General features: G+C 42.2%; 2 protein-coding genes across 3 annotated transcripts in view; one reads left to right on the top strand and one right to left on the bottom strand.

Annotated features, from left to right (window-relative positions):
- Positions 1-2,104: 2,104 nt before the first annotated feature.
- The window catches only part of nol6 (nucleolar protein 6 (RNA-associated)), a 14,076-nt gene continuing 2,774 nt past the window's right edge, over positions 2,105-13,406 (bottom strand). For both annotated transcript variants that reach the window (XM_035658693.1, XM_035658694.1), the window contains exons 9-26: positions 13,298-13,356; positions 13,086-13,187; positions 12,857-12,972; positions 12,529-12,706; positions 12,145-12,267; positions 11,512-11,660; positions 8,588-8,663; positions 7,742-7,882; positions 7,465-7,582; positions 7,098-7,252; positions 6,818-6,981; positions 6,388-6,540; positions 6,162-6,259; positions 5,856-5,980; positions 3,844-3,933; positions 3,504-3,704; positions 2,616-2,717; positions 2,105-2,507 (exon numbers count right to left, since the gene is read on the bottom strand). In XM_035658693.1, the coding sequence (XP_035514586.1) occupies positions 2,358-2,507; positions 2,616-2,717; positions 3,504-3,704; positions 3,844-3,933; positions 5,856-5,980; positions 6,162-6,259; positions 6,388-6,540; positions 6,818-6,981; positions 7,098-7,252; positions 7,465-7,582; positions 7,742-7,882; positions 8,588-8,663; positions 11,512-11,660; positions 12,145-12,267; positions 12,529-12,706; positions 12,857-12,972; positions 13,086-13,187; positions 13,298-13,356 (2,300 nt within the window). In that variant the 3' untranslated portion in view covers positions 2,105-2,357. The remainder of the gene's footprint in view (positions 2,508-2,615; positions 2,718-3,503; positions 3,705-3,843; positions 3,934-5,855; positions 5,981-6,161; positions 6,260-6,387; positions 6,541-6,817; positions 6,982-7,097; positions 7,253-7,464; positions 7,583-7,741; positions 7,883-8,587; positions 8,664-11,511; positions 11,661-12,144; positions 12,268-12,528; positions 12,707-12,856; positions 12,973-13,085; positions 13,188-13,297; positions 13,357-13,406) is intronic.
- On the top strand, positions 8,626-11,501 carry LOC118325855 (zinc finger BED domain-containing protein 1-like). Its single transcript, XM_035658695.1, has 2 exons — positions 8,626-10,376; positions 10,460-11,501. Exons 1-2 carry the CDS (start codon positions 8,880-8,882, stop codon positions 11,006-11,008), a joined length of 2,046 nt encoding a protein of 681 aa, XP_035514588.1. The 5' UTR covers positions 8,626-8,879; the 3' UTR covers positions 11,009-11,501.

Raw genomic sequence — 13,406 nt, 5'->3', positions numbered from 1 at the left:
ACATTCACTGAGTGAATATTATGACAAACACATAAACTTCCTATGACACAGCTGGATGTGTCAGCCTGTCAGTTAAGATTTTTTTTTATAATGCTGTATTGTTTACCATGTTGAGCAATACTTTACCAACCAAAACTTTATTATTCTAACTAATGCGTGTGTAACAGTGATGATGCTGTACTGTAGACCATCAAATTGATCATCTAAGTAATTACAGATGCCTCAATATAGTCTGTGACAAATTGCCTTTTTTACAGTGCACTTTTTCTTTAACACTAGAAACAACATTATCATCTTGCATTTTGGTTTTTGTCCAAACTCCAAATTTTTCTACAAGATTACATTAAGGACAAATGTGCTCAGAACATAATGTTACAGTGCCAAGTATGGCATCACTCTAACTACATTTTATACCTGCGCTAATCACAGTCCTCTCATGCACCTCAGATTTTATTGTCCTTTCTGTAACGTGTGGAAGCTATTCAACTGAAATCTTAGACAAACCTTAAAGAGAGTGAGAGAGAGATTGTCACGCAACAAGCAGTGTCAAACACTAGCTGCATCCAGGTTGTTACAGAATATAAAGCACAGGTGAACTTTATTTCAATATATTATCAAAGGGCCAATGAAAAATAAGTTTCACTGTGTATGAATGTAACCCCATATTTTCTTTCAACTCTGCATTTACATATTGCAGTTAACCAGGAGAGGCTTTATTGTTGTATGTCACCTGCCTGCTTATTGTCGCAGAGGGCGTAAATTCTACATCCACCTGTTTTGTACATTAGTGTAAACCGAAATGACAAGTACAGACATGATGGGAGATTAAGGTGAAAGCTCCAGGCTACCAAGTTCCTGGTAAATGAGGGGAGGGTGGGTATTCCTAAAGTTGCACGTAGGAACCTGTAGAAATCTTCATACCAATCTCAGATTATACCAATTTTCAGGGATAGTAATGCTTTTTAAACTACATATTTTAAAACAATCGGCACATGGTGCAATCACCTTAAACTCAATATGAGCGACACCAAAGAAATGGTGGTGGACTGCCAGGGAAATAGGTGGTCCCCTGTCCAAGTTATCATCCAGGGAGAGGAAGAGGTTTTACTCATACACCTTGGAGTCCAAATCAATGAAAAAATAATAAATAACTGGACTGGACTCACAACACTGACACCCTATTCAGGAAGGAACAGGGCAAACTGACTCAGATCCTTCAGTGTGTGCAACAGGCCCCTGCAGATCTTTTTTTCTGGTCTGTAGTAGCTAGAGCAACATTCTTTGGTGCAGGATACCGAGGTGGTGGCATCAAGGCAGGTGAGGCCAGCAAACACAAAGCTAGTATAGAAGACGACCTCTGAAACTACAACTACACACTGAAATGAATGATTAACACAGTTCACTGCAGGTGAAGTCCTACAAGCAGTGCAAGAAAAATCTCCAGTTCATCGGTTAAAAACTCTTTTTTTTAATCTCTTAAGCATTGTGGTTTAAAATAACTGCCTAGGTAGTAGACGTTCTGGTTTTTTTAACCACTTTCAGCATTTAAAGATAAATCAGAGCTGGCTTAATAATGTTCAATTGAACAGTGAGCTACTTATCCCGTAATAACAGCACGAGGCATGGCAAAAGAAGCCCATCAGTCCATCTGCAGTCATGTCAGGTCTTGATATGACTGACTAATGCACAAATGGCTGTTATCTGATTGCAGCGTCATGCATTCTGTGTTACTGTAATATATAATGTCCTTGCAAAATCAGATTCCTGACAATATATTTATGGCAATTTTTTTGTGATTTATCATTGGTGCAAATGTACCTTTTTTAATCTCTTAAGCCTTGTGGTTTAATAACTGAGTAGGTAAATAATGGTTCTGGTTTTTCAACCACTTTCAGACCTGCCAGGCAACGGTTAATACTGTTTTAGAACTTTATACATTGCTCATTTGTGCCGTTAGTGTTCAATAGACAATGAGTCACCTCACTAACTACTAGATAACTGTAAAATAATTCCACCTTTTGGGATCAATCTTATCATCTTATCTTGTCTAAATTTCATCCACTGATGGATGGACGAATAAGCAGTCAAGCAAAAGAATGAAATATAAATCAAAAGAGTAGGTATGCATTTATTAGACATCATACAGCTTCAACAAAACAAACATGTGGTTGGTCTTTAACAGCAACATTATTAACACATAATATTGTTAGGATAATTTGTTCATGTTTCCAGTAGACATGTTTCCATTGTTCTGTTTGACAAAACAAAACAAAGCTATCACTGTACCTTCTCAGGTGAAAATGTCAAATGCTAAAATGTAATATAGCTGGTGAATCTGGTGTGTGTACATCTGTTGTCTAAAATGACCATTTCTCAGTCCTTGCTTCCACTGATTTGACCAGGTCCTTTCCCATGACCCGGAAGTCTTCCAGTATTGCTTCAACATTGGGAAAGGTATTTGCTTCCTCTCCAGTCACCTCGACCCTCCGAGCAGACACCTGTGACGTCTGTGATGTGTGATGAAGGAACATTAGGTCAGAGTGGTGGATGTTGACATGTGAGTGAAATGAGGAAGATGACATTTGTGTTGTTTGTTTGACACATGAGTGACTTACCTTAAAGGGCACTGGGATGAAGGCCTTCGGCTTCCATAAAACTGCGATCACTGTTCCACCATAGGGATCACAGAAGAAGAGAGCTAGGTCTCCAAAAGCCTCCTGAAAATAAATTAGGTAGAAGTTCAGGACACAAGATGACAAAATCCGTTTGTTGCTGTACTCTAGCCCAAAACTAAACCATATTAAATATGGCAATCTGGCATCTGTGAAATTACTGTCAAAGCAAAACTAATCTGAAAACCGTATCAGTCAGTTATTTAAGTTTACTTCCCCAACAAAACAATTGTTTTATAAGCTTAGTCTATTAATTAGCTCTTGGATTGACGGCTTTGATCAATCATTAATGGCTAGGTGCATACTTGTTCATACGCTGAACAAAATAGACATGTATCAGCTGCATAATGTAACCCTTGTCCTATCATTGCATTAGTGGGAGAGAGAGAATGAACAGGAAAATACAAACAGAAAGAAAGATGGAGAGAAAGGTACTATACTTTGGCCAATATTGCTTAATAACAAGTCAAAATCCTGGCTGAGGAATATCTTTGAACATATGAGTAATATGCACAAGAGTGTATGGAGAAGGGGAAGAACATAAACAATATGCTGTAAAGTTAGATCCTCAGAAGTTCAGAGAAATATGAACATTGTTCCTACGAAGTCTAAATTCATAGAAATCAAGCATGGAACAATGCAAGTTCAAGTTTTTTCACTGGCTATTTATCTTCTCCGTGATTAACTGTAATCCCACGTAGCTGGAAAAGCACTTCTGGGAGCTGCAACTTGCATGTGTAAATCCTGCTACACAGCTTTTCCCATCCTGTGGTAACACGACATTATTAAGACCACACCTTCCTTTTAACATCCCCAACAGAAAAGACTCACTTGGAGCTCTGCCAGGTAGAGAGACACGGGGTTGTAGTCGATGACAGGCATGGCCCCTCCAGAAAGGGCCACACCACTACTCATGACGCCCCTGCTGAAGGTGACAGCGGGAGGGTCCACTGCCTGGCTGAGCAAAGGAACCTGCTTGGGGTTCAGATGGATCAACACATCATAGGCATCTAGAGGAGGGCGCATGACCACCTGCACAAACACAGATGGGTGCATTACATGGTTGAAATATTACAGCATAGTTAATTCAGATAGTGGATCATTTATTAAGACAATGGAGTGGTGAGTAATTGAGAACTTGAGTGCTTTTTTTTTTTTTTTTTATACCAACCCTGACATCCTGTATCTGGCTGCCGTCCATCAGCTGATGTTCCAGTACCTTAAGACTCTCTGCAGCCAACATCACCACACGCTGCAGCATCTGAACGCACACAACCAAAATATAACATCTGATGGTTAAACAGGTTAGCTTCGGACATACTGAAGCACCTCAGCAGAAACTATCCTGATATGTCATATCATTTATATACCACTGCTCTGGTTGTAGTGCTGGAAAATAACCAATTTCCAAGAACACATCAAATGTGAAGGCGACAACTACACACACACACAAAGGGAATCTAGGGAATATCCAGCAATTCTTGGAAGAGTATTACAAGGAACCGCCTTCTATAGTTGTTTTAACTGACATGACTTGATGAAGTAACTCAACATACTGGCTTATACACTTATTTGGGATCTCCTCCTCCCTATGACATTCAATAACAACAACTATAAAGCATGGTAACTGCCTATGGGTGAGGAACTATATGAAATTCCAACATATTATGATCCCATTTGTACTATTATATGCTAATTATAAGTCTTTTGGCCTCTTAGGCATTTGTTAAATGTTAAAAGTGACTTTCCTCTTACTAAAATTCTTCTGAAACCCATTTATTTCAGTTATTTGACCTGATGGTGGATACTCCAGATTATAACACGTTTATTCATCAAAAAAAAAATGTATGTATGTATAAATCATGTTATGTGCAAAGATAATTATTGTAATTAACATTTCTACGGTCATGGCTGTGTAGGAATTTTCTGCATCTTGTGTATTCAGAGAAACTCAAAAGTTTATTCGGTTAAGTGAATAATTCCATCACAATCTGCTCCCTAGTGGTCATTCAGAGGCACTGAGACAACTACACATGCACTGAACCAGGATAATTAACTCAACTCAGCTATTTGTTTTAAAACACATTTTCATGTGTTCTGGAAGTCTGAAGAAGGGCGTGTGAATTCAACAAGAAACTGATATATACAACCCAAGCAACCAGATAACCAGGTAAAATGGAAATCAGCTTAAACACGGTGAATTAACCCTGCAATGACGTCTCTGTTAGGACGTCACAGAACACACAGTTCCTGCTCTCCGCCACTGTTATAAAGCAGGATGCTGGGAGAGGCTCAGTGTTAATGTTGGACTTGTAAGAGTGAGGTGGGCAAACACAGGAAGCTTATCTGGGTCAGCTACGCACCATGGGAAGCTGCTGTGTGTACCTTTTCTGTACACTACTGTGTGCCACTGGACTCTTTTACAGCTACGGTCACATCCAAACAGAGGAGTATAATACTAAACATTTACCTTACTTCACTACGACAGAGGACAGCAATGAAAAGCAACTGGTGAGCTACAGCTGATGGTCTCCCAAAAACATTAGTAGTGCTTTCAGGAAGATTTGAAGGTTGTGGACATAATGTTAACATTCTTGTCAGATATTCTCTCTAAATTCTTTAGAATATTGTTTATTATTTAATATTCTGATGGTATTTTAATGTTTATAATTAAGTGATATGTGACGATTTGGATTTGCAGATCAATGATTTACATCAAGTTTTGGAGAGACTTCAGAACAATCAATTTCCAGCTCTAAGAAAAAAGCATGGCTATGTGCCTGTGGTATGTAACGCAATAACTCATTTCATCTGGAATTATGTCAACTTCTCAAATGACTCTGTCATACCAATATATTCATTATCTTTGCATAATTAGAGACATTTACTGTTCATAAGTCTTAGTTTAATTTTGGTTAGTTTGGTTATTATGGTTTCATATTTTTTCAGTGTGATCCAGGAGACGTGTGTGCTCTCAGAAAAGGATCCAGGATCGGGAAACTATGCGACTGCTCTCCGCCGAGAACATGCAACTCTTTTCTGCACCGTTGTTTGTGATACTCTGTCTGTTTTTGTCTTTTTACCTGATTACTGACCAAATGTAATATTTTATTATTTAATCCATTATTGAATGCTATTAAATGTGTTGTCGTGTAAGTTGCATACTGTGTGTGTTCCACTGACCTGTACACTCGGTGCTCTTTTGGTCCACATAGATAGTTTTTTGTCTTTAGGCGTAGCTATAAACATGACAGGCAGAGACTCCCTGGAGGCCATGAAGTCATTCTTGATCTCTGTGTAGTCGGCAGCTACACGTGAGAGATAGAGAGAGAGAGAGAGTTGAACAACAATTAAACTTGGCGTTGAAACAGCAATGCATGTGAGCAGGATGTTGTAGTGTGTCTGGGGTATATAAAGAAAGAGGTCAGAGGGGATTTGTTTGTGTGACATAGAAGGAAAAGGGGGGTGTGTGTGAGAGAGAGAGCTTGCCTGTGAGCTGGTTGTTAAGGTTGACTACCAGCGGGTTATTCCTCCAGTCAAAGGAGGAAAGCAGATGAAGGAAACGAAGGAAGCCGACCTGAGGAGAACTGAGGAAAACGAGAAAATTCACTCACATGACCTACTGAACGAACAAAGGGATGTGAAAAGTACACATCCACAAATGAGGCTGAGGAGGTGGACAGATTTTAAAGAGATTAAAAAAGGCAGTAGTTACCCGGGAGGAGTAAAGGGTGCAGGCTGCAGGAAAAGCGACGCCACCAGCAGGTCTGCCGTGTCCTCTGTGATGTCGTCACTGAAGAGCTGAGCCCCAAGCCAGCGTTTGGCCAGACGACACACTGCCCCAAAACATGGGTGCTGCTGCTGGAGCCTGCCAACAACAAGTTGAGACATATAAGTTGGAGCAAAAAAGTAAGGAATTGGTGTATGAAGGACAAGCAAAATATTTACAAAACAAGAAAGAGACAAAGGAAGAAAAAATTGACAAAAGTTGAAGAAAGTGAAGGCATATAACCAAAACTAACTGTTAATGTGTATGACAGCAATGTGTAGGGTTGGAAAAGACTGGGGGAACTAATAGGAACCCTACAACCCTGATTTCTCACACAACACACACATACTACTTTGTGTTACTGTTTTAATTTTACCCGTGCAATGTGCTGGTAAGTAGAGGCTTGTGAATGGTTTCCATCTCTAGAGCCTGAGCCTCCTCGTTGTCCCTTACAACCAGCAGCCCCTCGGCATTCACGCTCTCCCTCAGCACCTGAGGCTCACGATGGTATGCCACCTGGATGCGGAACACCAAGCCATCCTGGATACATAAACAGAGGGAAATATGACAGCATAAATAAAAGACTGAACTCTCATTTAAAAAAAAAAAAAATAGCCTGGCCTGTATGAGGCATGTGCATCCACTCAAAAATATACCTTCCAGACATCCAGGTGTGTGGGGCAGGGCCTGCACGTATAATTATGATGTTTCTTGAGTAACTCTCCCAGACGGATGTTGAAGGCAGCCCGGATATGGCGGATGGCGAGGCGGTCGTGAGGCCACTTTCCACTCCCCTCCATGTGACAGATCACTGCAAGAACATGGTTAACAGTACACTGGTGAATGAGTTTGTTTAGTTAAATGTCTGTGGTTAAGTGGCTGTACCTGAAATGACAGTGAACAAATGTGTAGCCGCTCAAGAAAAAGATAAATCAAATGCAGTTACGTTTCAGTGATAAAGTTTTTTCTACGGTAGACTAGTCTAGATGTAGTTTTCAGCAGATTAAACGAGAGTTAACTAACCTGTGATAGGTGTGATATAAGCAGGGCAGGGTTTGCTTTCCTTTGGCACCAATGATCTGGAAGCCTTTTCTCTGTCAAAGAAGGAATAGTCCAGCTTCAGTGGCACAGGGGGAAAGACCTGCAAGAAACCACAATTTAAAATCAACAATAACCACAGCTATAAATAACTTACATAAGCTCATTAAACTGGAATTGCTTTGTGGTGGTGTCTTATATTTTACTACTACCACCACTGCATTAATGAGAGCAGTCCCCCGTTGAGAACAAGAGGCTTTACCTGTGTGTATCTGAGTGCAGGGTGGGCTCCTTGTACTGCTGTGATGGAGAGAGGCAGACCTTCCAGCCTCCACAGTTTTCTACTCAGGTCATCATAGGACTGAACTACCAGTAAACTCTCCTCCTCTCCAGTACTAGGCACCTGAAGAGCATAATAGACATCAAACACATTCCATACATACACATTATTAGATAGTATATTTATTTAGTGATGAAACAGCAACACTAACACCCAATTTTGGTGGTTTACACCAGTGGTTCTCAACCTGGGGTCCAGAGAAAGGGGTTAAGGGGTTCCAGGGGTCCACAGAAAAATGGGAAATATTTTAATTTTACTGACTAGAGGTTAGCCCAGTGAGAGACTGTCCATATGTTTCACACTCCTCACTGTTAATCTGCCAATCTGCAGTACAGACAGGGATTCCTGAGACTACATTTTATCAAATACAGGTCTGCTGCCTGATGTGTATCAATTTGGGGATCCTTGACACCAAAAAGATTGAGAACCAACTGGGGAAGCATTGTTTTAATTAATTTTGGCAATAAAGAACAAAATCTAAATGTTTCAATGGAATTAATTAAGGATCTCTACCAACAAGAACACAAAAAAATTACCAGATAAATATAATAGTATTTTATAAAATTATAAAATAAAATAAAAATCAGTAAGAAAATGTTTAATAACATGTAAATGGTTAAACAAAAGGGCTTTACATGCAGCACATAACACATAAATTATATTCCATTTTTTTTTCAATTAATCTAATGGAATTTTATATTGAATTTGGATGTCTATTAAAAAAAAAAACCCCAAAAACCCCAAAAAAATTAAATCGTAACGCGTTACCTCATTTCCCGTTGCGATGACGTCATCCACCATCGCCCCCACATACCGCACACAGGATTCGGGGACATCTGCGTGCCTGGTGTTTAAAACACACAACTACGTTAGAAAGAATCACACCTCCACTCACCCCCCCACTGCCCACTATCTGAAGTGAAACAGCCGACAAACTGGCCTCTTCCATTACCCCCCAAAAACACCCATTGTTTCTCTGCGAGGACGCGAGGCGCTAACATTAGCCTGCTTGCTAACGTTAAAAACACCGGGGACAGACATTAGACCGGCTGTGCGGGACATGAAGCGGACGGGGAGGAGACGCAGCTCCGTGTGGGACTGCTTTGAACAAGTGGGTAACTTTGTGCGCTGCATGAAATGTGACGCTAAGCTGAAGTACTGCGGCGGAGCCACGAGCTCCATGATTAACCACATGAGCAGGCACCATCAGTCCCCGACGCCGCTGGACGAGGACGAGAAACCGGTGATTTGTACCGTCCAGTGCATCGAGGAGGAGAGGAGCGTCGGTTCGGACATCATGCAGGTCGCGGTCATGTCCCCGAACATAAGCCTGAGCCTCAACCCCCCTGAGCGTGACTGTGGCGAGAGGAAGCGGCTCAAGCGGAGCTCCGTTTGGGACATTTTCGTCAAAGTGGACAACGAGGTCCACTGCACGATGTGCGACACGAAGCTGAAATACAGGAGCAGCACCACCAGCATGATGTACCACATCAAAAACAAGCATCCGGACACGATGCCTAACGATGGCGTGTCCCTGGCAACACACACAGAGGTGACTGAACTCATCTCCAGAATGATAGAGAAGGACATGCTTCCCATCAGCATGGTCACCGGGGATGGGTTTCGTGAGCTCCTCGCGTACACTGTGCATAACTATAAAATGCCCTCCGCCGGGGATATTATACGCCTCATCGAAGGCCATTTCCACGAGAAGGCGGAGGAGCTCGCGGTGCAGCTGGGTAAGGTGGAGAAAGTGGCTCTCACTGCTGATTTCTGGACGGCCCTCCCTTTTCAGAGGTACATTACGGTTTTCTGTTCATTCATAACAGAGGACTGGCAGGGAAGGTCAGCTGTGCTGCAGACACACAAGGTATCGGACAGTCACACTACTACAGACAGTGTCGCGGAGAAGCTCCTAAAAACCGTGCAGGCCTGGGGCATTGCTGGGAAAGTGACGGCGTGTGTTCACAACCACGCACAGGACGCCCTGTCAGCCCATGCGTGTGCCCATGTCACCTGGGATTACGCCACTTGCTTTGCCACCACGTTGCAGTTTGCGGTGAGCGACGGGCTGTGCGAGGATCTAGTCCGGATCATTGCGGCTGCGGGGAAACTGGTCAAGCACTTCAATCACAGCCTGCTGGCGAGCGAGGCCTTGGAGCAGAAGCAAGTTCAGATGTGCCTGCCACAGCACAAGCTCGTCCAGTCGAGCAAAGCCAGATGGGACACGATCTGCGATATGTTCGAACGGTTACTTGAGCAACGGTGGGCGATTAAAGCGGTCCTCTCCGATCGCACGGTCACCAACAGACAGGAAGCCCAGACGCTTGAGATTGAAGATGACTGCTGGCAGATAATCGAGAATTTCACACCTGTGCTGGCGACGCTCAAATGGGCAACAACAGTCATGTCTGCTGAAACGGAGGTGTCCATTTCAAACATCTACCCAATCACCTTCAGCCTCATTCAAACCCACCTTGTGCCAAAAGAGAATGACGTTGAACAGGTCTCTGAGTTCAAGCTGAAAGTTCAGAAGTCACTTAGAAATCACATGGAGGTAAGCATACACTGACTGCTGACTACTAATGTGTGCTTTGACTGAACGGTGATGATATTCGTGTTTCCTTTCACTGTCTGCAGGTTGACTCCAATGACCTAGCCTCCAAACCGGCTCTGATCGCTTCTATGCTGGACCCTCGTCACAAACATCTCAGCTTCCTGACGCCAACGGGGAGACTGGCTGCAAAGGTGAAACTGCACGAACTGGTCTCAAAATTAGATGTGAGAAACGCCACCGTCTGCCCAAAGGATGAACAGCAGGAGACCTTGATCACACCTGATGTAAGTCAGGTGGCTATGCCCTCACAAATGAAAAGTGACACCAAAAACACTATGATGTTGCTCCTAGGAGACAACTACAGTTCTTCCTATGCCACAGACTCTGAGGCTCAGGTAGATTACTACTTGAGAGACATTGCTCCCTCGTTGGACATAAACCCTCTTGACTGGTGGAGGGTGAACGGACCGAGATTCCCCAAACTGGCCACTCTGGCAAGACACTATTTGTGTGTACCTGGGGTAGCACTGCCCTCTTTACTGTCAGAGGCAGGACAAACATTTGCAACAATGCGCACAAGACTGAGCCCAGAGCATGTTGACATGATGATCTTTGTTAACAGAAATGCATAACTTGCATGACCCTACATGATGGAGATGTACCCTGATTTACCATACTAATAATGAAATAAGGCAAGTTAGGTAGACACTTTGATGAGTCAGGGAGGATGGGGAGATGGCAGGGCTATTAAAAGAGCAGGTACTCTCTCTCTCTCCTAGTGATTTGTCTCACTTGACTGAATGACTCACACTCCTGACTTAATAAATGACGTCAGCTACATCTGAGTAAACATGAGGAGACAATAAATTCTTGCCACTGAACAACAAAAACCACAGGCAAACATCTAGTGGAGGCTGCCAGCAATGTATCAAGCTGTACAGGTATAATGTTTTATACATTATAGTTCCAAACATGCATTTTAAATAGATTTCAAAATAAAGATAAATACTGAATATTTGTATTAGAAATACAGCTAGAAACAAACTGACCAAACTAACCACTATATTATTACCAGTATTAATGTGGTGTCTGTTGTGTCTCTCAGTATGCTATGCCAATAAAATAAAGTACGTACAGCTGTAGCAGGTGTGTGATGATCTGTTTGGGGACCAGTTGTTTTTGGCACATGCTCTCTCCATCCCACAGCACGGCCTCAGTGATGGCACCATCCTGGAAGCGACGCAGCTCGGAGCGAGAACCCCACAGCTGACGGAACTCAGCCGCCTAGCAGGAGAACGCCACCGTTGTTAATAATAATAATAATGAGTCTTTGCACAAGCATGTTTACACATAAACCCTAACCCCAAAGAAAATACGGTTTAAAAAAACAAGTACAAACTCTGTACCATCATGCAACAGATTTGTCTCTTTTGCATGTGATAGGACAAGATTTTTAAAAGTGCATATCCATATCTGCCAGAAAGTCAGTTGTGTCCATAAATGTTACATTTGCTTAGTTTACTACAGTAGTATTACATCATTTAAGATGTCTACAATCCTACTACGTAGTCAAAAATTCTTAAATCCACTATGGATTTGTATCTACTCAATGCTCCCTCTTTGTAGCACTTTTGATATTGCACTTGATATTGTACTAGAGTCAAGTAAAATTACTTGTATCTATCTAACTAACTAACCCTAACCCCAATGGGAAAAACATAAAATAAAACACTACAAACACGCACAGAAAAGAGACAGGTGAGGTTACCTTGGGGCTGTCTGCAGGTGGACCTCTCTCCAGGGCAGAGGCTGCCAGCTCTGGCCTTAGGAGCAAACCAAATGAGAGAGGAGTTTGGGCTTTGTGTTTTGGGGCATCACTCTCCACAGACCACTGTGATGAAACAAAAATGTTAGTAAGTTAAATAAATAAAATGATTTAAAGATTGTACATATGATTTATTTCGGACTTGCTCGGTTAAAATTTCATAAACGTACTTGTTACAAAAGTATTAATGCTGATTCAATCAGGATTTTATTAACAGTAGCTTAGACTAATTATGAAATTAAGCAATGAAAAATCAGTGTGAATGTTGTTCCAGTTGAGTAAGGCAGACATGGATAACTGTAACCCCTGAAAGCCAATCATTCCCACCTCTGGGGCAGGAGAGAGGGAGTGGGTGAGGAGGTGGATCCTTTGGCCCAGTCCTCGCTGAAGCAGTGTCAGAATGAAAGGGAGCGCAGTGTGGACATAATTTCCACTGTGGTCCATCAGCTCACTGAGGAGATTCAGTTTCTTACAGCTGGACTGAAGCTTAACCAGCTCACACAACCTGTGTGTGGGTGGGACATGAAAAGCACAAATCAGAAAAGCTGACAGGATGAGTACGGGTAAGTGTAAAACGAAGCTGCTTATGTAGTACATTTAAGAGAGATTGGGTGTAATTAGTGTTTGTTGCATTCGCTGATAAACAGAGCCATACTGGAATACGTGGTCGCTTGTCCTGATCATGGGTTTGGGGGTCATGAGGAGGCTGTGGAACCCATCCACTGTAGGGTTGTCCCAGAACTGCATCGACACAGATGCCTCATGCTGCAACTGAGAACCAATTTGAAAATGGTCAAAACCTGTTGCTTAATCTCACCAGTGAAAAAACGCATCTTGTTTAAACAAATCTTTTTTTTTTTTTTCTTTTTTTTTACAGTGTTTACCTGTTTGTAGGTACAAGCAGTCATGTCAGCACACATATTGAGATGTCCTGAGGGGTCGACAAACACGACCTGGAAAGCACCGTGGAACTCTGCCAGGGATGGCTGCAGGGAAAAAGAGTAGACAATAATGATTAATTTGGGAGGTAAACAAAAGCGAGAGTAATCTATATGTACACAAGTTTACTGTTTAGAATTCAAGCTAGGCCACTCACAGCTGTAGAGTCAGGATCTCTGGCTAGCGTAATTGCATTCACTGTGAGGTCTGTAGATGCTGAGGGTTAGAATGAGAGGTTGGTAAGTTGCAAGATATTCAAAACAGCA

This window comes from Morone saxatilis, unplaced genomic scaffold, assembly GCF_004916995.1.
Source record: "Morone saxatilis isolate NCDOM2014 unplaced genomic scaffold, NCSU_SB_2.0 Contig16, whole genome shotgun sequence".
In the NCBI taxonomy this organism is placed as follows: Eukaryota; Metazoa; Chordata; class Actinopteri; family Moronidae; genus Morone; species Morone saxatilis.
The sequence above is the reverse complement of the archived record's forward strand: the minus strand, read 5'-3'. Positions and strand labels throughout refer to the sequence as shown.